The 6,000-nt window shown below is 39.0% G+C and overlaps 1 protein-coding gene across 5 annotated transcripts in view; it reads right to left on the reverse strand.

Moving 5' to 3' along the window:
- The window catches only part of ldb2a (LIM domain binding 2a), a 75,305-nt gene extending 74,650 nt beyond the window's left edge, over positions 1 to 655 (reverse strand). For 2 of the 5 annotated variants that reach the window (XM_010897194.4, XM_020045229.3), the window contains exon 1: positions 358 to 655. In XM_010897194.4, the coding sequence (XP_010895496.1) occupies positions 358 to 489 (132 nt within the window). In that variant the 5' untranslated portion in view covers positions 490 to 655. The remainder of the gene's footprint in view (positions 1 to 357) is intronic. The other 3 variants (XM_010897192.4, XM_020045230.3, XM_010897195.4) reach the window with 2 other exon arrangements.
- Between the last annotated feature and the right edge of the window lie 5,345 nt (positions 656 to 6,000).

A 6,000-nucleotide genomic window follows, 5' to 3' on the forward strand; every position in this document is an offset into this window, starting at 1 on the left:
CTGAACACATTTCCTTGCTGTATAATATTGTACATAATATGCACTCCAAACTAATCATATTGGGGGGGATGGGGGGTGTTTTGAATATAAAATGATCTGGCCTTTAATAAACATGTCATTTAGGATGACAAACAACTCCACCAAACACAGACTATGATGACATACTTGGCAGGTTGGGCACATGTGCAACATGAGCAAACCTCGATTTCCAAAAACACTTTCCTGGTTAAATCACTGAGCAGAACCGAAAAGCCCGAGAACTTGTTCAGCAACGTCTTCGACCACAACAATCATCCCACGCCTTAGAATAACGGGACAATCCCGTTCTTGGACTCTGTACCGTTACATAGCACTCACCTCTGTACGAGATTGTAGTCGTTTGTTCATCTCGTAGATCCGATACTCGGGTTGGACCATGTAGGGCGAGTGTCTTCTGTAGAAAGGTCCGAATGGAGAAGAATAAAACGGGTCGTGTGGAGGGTTCGACATGTTGAGTTCTTGCCGCGGTTACAAGCTGCACAGGGCAATTTCAACATCCACGCAACGCACATGGAGTGCGATGCTCTAGAAGACGCCGTGGAACCAGCCGCTGTGCAAGGCTGAGAGCTTCTCTGCACGTTGGGCTGACTAGTTCGCTGCTATAGCGGGAAGGTGAGGTGGGGGAGGAGGGGGGACGGGGAGGAAGAGAGGGGGACTGAAAAGTCAGGGTAGAAGGGAGGGGGAACGCGTGTTCATTGGACGGGTTTGAGGGCTGCATGGCATGGTTCCAGTTTTAAGGGGTCGTTTCCTGCTCTATCCTTGTTTTGGATTCAGTTCTGTTCTGTTTTGAGGACTTTTCTTTACCAACATTTCAAGACCTATATGTCATATCTTATTTAAACCAGTCAATAATTGAAAACTGACATATAAAACGAATCCGCTTATTACTAGCAATATAATCTTGAGTTAGTAAACCTTAACTGCAAATACGTATCTTGATTTCTTGGGCAAATATCATAACTGTATAACCAACAATCGATTTAACATGTGCAAAACCTAGCAACACGAACACATCACAATCTGAACATGCGAACTACTGCAACAAAATAAGTATACTTTTGTATACTTTTGTCACAACTGTCATATTTATATATGCAACAATGTTTTATTGACTATCTTGCTATGAAATCAATGATATTCAGCCTGTACATCATTTCTGCCAGCCCATAAGAATAACTTGGTCCTCTATATCTGAAGGTCCTTTTGTGACTTAACCAACATGCCACTTTGGTAAAATAACAATACTGTTGATTGTTTCTCGGCAAGACTACAAACATTTCTGTGTTGACTATATATATATATTCACATATTCTCCCATTCACTTGCATGGTTTCTTAGAAGCCTCCCTCCTCTCTGGTTCCCAAAGATGCATTGAAATGACAGATATTTTACTTCAACTGACTCCAGCTATAGCAGCATGATACCAAATACAGAGAGAAAAGCAGACAGGCAGGCTGAAATAAAGACATGCTGACAGACCAACCATCATTCAACATCACAACTGAATACTACAAGAATTGGCAGATATGGATTAATTAATTAATTAATTGTATTTATTAAGGCAGACATGCTAATCCAAGACGGCTGTCTGAGTTGGTGCAGTCTGAATCCATCCAGATAAAAGTTGTAATCCAAATGCCTCTGGCATTGAGTTGGGTAATTAAAAAAAGTTGGAAAAATCTATTAATACACCCTTAATTAAAAGCTACATTTTTAATATCTCAAGACCTTTTCAATTGACATTTCTAACAGGATTTGGTATCGCCTGAAGCGCTTTCCATTGATGTGTGGTTGCAGTATAACTGAACTGAGCGACTAACAGATTCCAGCATTTACCCTGCAAACAAAAATGTCACGAGAAACTTACAGGGTCATGTCAGGGTTCCCTGGACATCCATTGGACGTCCTCTGTTGGCTTGAAAGTATAAGATGACGATAACTGGTGGGGGGCTGTGGGGGACATCTACATGTTCAAAACCTCTTCTAACTGGGAATGGTGGAGAAGACAAAGAATACGGAGGAAGAGGTGCCTTAGTTGGAAAATGCCAAGGTGAGAGAGACAAAACACTTCAGGATGAAAATCGAAATGGGTCAGGGCACATATAGATAGACACTCTTCTTTACTGGGTCCCCTTCTTGGTGTTACTATGGTAACATACCCTACTGCACAAAGTATGGAAAAAGCAGCCTCACCACAGGTTTTCACCTGAACACACAAATGCTGTTCTGTTCCTGTTGTCGTTTTGGCTGAACACTATACTGACTACTTCCACACAGGAGAGAAACGATGATACATTTCCGATGTTGCATATTTGGCAACAGACAAGTTTGTTTGCAGAGAAAATTGCTTCTGGGTTGATATATCAGACTTATGGTAACCTGGGGGAAGATGCCCCCCCAGATCAGTTTTGTAATTGCTGACACAAAAAAGTATGTGGAGGTGGTTGAACAATAAAGGAAAATCAATGGCCAAAAACATTTACAGGTGTGTGTATTAGGAAATGTACAGGTCTGTGTATTAGGAAATGTGCAGGTGTGTGTATTAGGAAATGTACAGGTGTGTGTATTAGGAAATGTACAGGTCTGTGTATTAGGAAATGTACAGGTGTGTGTATTAGGAAATGTACAGGCGTGTGTTTTAGGAAATGTACAGGCGTGTGTATTAGGAAATGTACAGGTGTGTGTACTAGGAAATGTGCAGGTGTGCGTTTTAGGAAATGTACAGGTGTGTGTATTAGGAAATGTGCAGGTGTGCGTATTAGGAAATGTACAGGTGTTTGTTTTAGGAAATGTACAGGTGTGTGTTTTAGGAAATGTGCAGGTGTGCGTATTAGGAAATGTACAGGTGTGTGTATTAGGAAATGTACAGGTGTGCGTATTAGGAAATGTGCAGGTGTGCGTATTAGGAAATGTACAGGTGTGTGTATTAGGAAATGTGCAGGTGTGCGTATTAGGAAATGTACAGGTGTTTGTATTAGGACATGTACAGGTCTGTGTATTAGGAAATGTACAGGTGTGTGTATTAGGAAATGTGCAGGTGTGTGTATTAGGAAATGTACAGGTGTTTGTTTTAGGAAATGTACAGGTGTGTGTATTAGGAAATGTGCAGGTGTGCGTATTAGGAAATGTACAGGTGTTTGTTTTAGGAAAAGTACAGGTATGTGTATTAGGAAATGTACAGGTGTGTGTAATGTACAGGTGTGTGTATTAGGAAATGTACAGGTGTGTGTAATGTACAGGTGTGTGTAATGTACAGGTGTGTGTATTAGGAAATGTACAGGTGTGTGTAATGTACAGGTATGTGTATTAGGAAATGTACAGGTGTGTGTAATGTACAGGTGTGTGTAATGTACAGGTGTGTAATGTACAGGTGTGTATAATGTACAGGTGTGTGTAATGTACAGGTATGTGTATTAGGAAATGTACAGGTGTGTGTAATGTACAGGTGTGTAATGTACAGGTGTGTGTAATGTACAGGTGTGTAATGTACAGGTGTGTATAATGTACAGGTGTGTGTAATGTACAGGTGTGTGTAATGTACAGGTATGTGTATTAGGAAATGTACAGGTGTGTGTAATGTACAGGTGTGTGTAATGTACAGGTGTGTAATGTACAGGTGTATAATGTACAGGTGTGTGTAATGTACAGGTATGTGTATTAGGAAATGTACAGGTGTGTGTAATGTACAGGTGTGTAATGTACAGGTGTGTGTAATGTACAGGTGTGTAATGTACAGGTGTGTATAATGTACAGGTGTGTGTAATGTACAGGTGTGTATAATGTACAGGTGTGTATAATGTACAGGTGTGTAATGTACAGGTGTGTGTAATGTACAGGTGTGTGTAATGTACAGGTGTGTAATGTACAGGTGTGTATAATGTACAGGTGTGTGTAATGTACAGGTGTGTGTAATGTACAGGTGTGTATAATGTACAGGTGTGTGTAATGTACAGGTGTGTATAATGTACAGATGTGTGTAATGTACAGGTGTGTGTAATGTACAGGTGTGTGTAATGTACAGGTGTGTATAATGTACAGGTGTGTGTAATGTACAAGTGTGTATAATGTACAGGTGTGTGTAATGTACAGGTGTGTGTAATGTACAGGTGTGTGTAATGTACAGGTGTGTAATGTACAGGTGTGTGTAATGTACAGGTGTGTAATGTACAGGTGTGTAATGTACAGGTGTGTGTAATGTACAGGTGTGTAATGTACAGGTGTGTGTAATGTACAGGTGTGTAATGTACAGGTGTGTGTAATGTACAGGTGTGTAATGTACAGGTGTGTAATGTACAGGTGTGTAATGTACAGGTGTGTGTAATGTACAGGTGTGTAATGTACAGGTGTGTGTAATGTACAGGTGTGTAATGTACAGGTGTGTGTAATGTACAGGTGTGTGTAATGTACAGGTGTGTAATGTACAGGTGTGTGTAATGTACAGGTGTGTAATGTACAGGTGTGTATATTAGGAAATGGCATTGTGCTCAGCCAGCCAGGGTGGTTGCACCCATGTTCTTTCCAGTGGAAGATTATACCCTAGGGTTTTATGTGTTCATTTTACGTGTTATGTCACCTGCACATGAATTACATTTTGTCTTTTACTTTTTCCTTACATTTTCCTCCATTATATACAGTTAAACAAAACTTAACATAATTTGAACAAGTCATGATTTTAAATTCCAGAAGTCTTGAGACATAATGACCAAATGGTTTTAATAACTTGGTAATATTGTAGAGTATTAGAAGTTTTGCACCCTGGGCTGGCCAACATCATTTCTGGTGGATATTTTTGTACACAGACCAAAAAATGTGCAACTTTTGTCTTGAGCTCGACTGGTGGCTTGTCAAATTTGGAAGGATCATTTAAGGTTCTTCATAAACCCAGTCTATGCCTGCCAACCACCTTCCTTTATTGAACACGTTCAAGTCAAACAATACATGATTGGAAATAGGATTTTAGTAAACTTAAAATAAATACAATTTATTTCAAATATATAATATAGTGTACTAAAATATTATTCTCAATCATGTGTTCTAAGGATACTAAAGTATGAATTTAGTGGGTCCATTTTAACACACTAAAGCATACATACTTCACTTTTATTTAACCAGTTAATTTGATTAAAATCTATTCCTTTTTACAGCAATGACCTATGGGTTGGGGGTGTTGGGATGTGGTGCAGTCAGGGTTAACTGTATTGCTCAACGGAATAGCTCTCACTTTGGAGTTTGGGGGATTAGAACCAGGGACATTTTGGGAACTTGTCAGATGCCCTAAGCACTAGGCCACCTTGCCTCCCTGAAATGTATATTAATATCATTTTAAAACTATTTTAATGATATTCTGTGCACTAAAGTACTTAAATGGTTTCAAAATAATACACTTAAGTATACTTCTTTCTTTGGCTTAGGAAACTCAGCTAGCTAATGTTTAAATGACAGCTGGAAACAAATTATGAACCATAAAGCAACCCCACTGGGAGAGGGGCATTTTGTACCCAACATACAGTAGGCCTACCAACAAGCACATTTGATCAAGTTATAGCAAAATCAATTCGATAGATATTTTTTGTTTCAAGTGGCAGAAAGATATTTATATTTTTTTAAGAATTATGTAGAGGGATATTATACATTACGTTATATTTCCAGGGTTGATATCTGAGTTGATTAACTCAGGGTGTAAAATAATCGCAGTGTTGGTGTTGACAAGCAGAAATTTTGTTTTAGAGTCCAGTGAAACCACACCCATCATGTTTCCCAGTATGCTCAACTGCTGGTTATGTTTTTGCATTCATTTAGATAAATTATGCCACACAAAGATTAATATTTTTTGCCCAAAATTTGAATCATTTTTACAGTGGTGCTGCTAAGCTTTTACATTCACCTTTGTAAAATATTAATGAAGGATGCGAATACTTCTTGAGTTGACAGTACTTGTTTATAATCAACAAAGTCAGTTGT

The sequence above is a fragment of the Esox lucius genome, chromosome 4 (genome assembly GCF_011004845.1).
Source record: "Esox lucius isolate fEsoLuc1 chromosome 4, fEsoLuc1.pri, whole genome shotgun sequence".
In the NCBI taxonomy this organism is placed as follows: domain Eukaryota; kingdom Metazoa; phylum Chordata; class Actinopteri; order Esociformes; family Esocidae; genus Esox; species Esox lucius.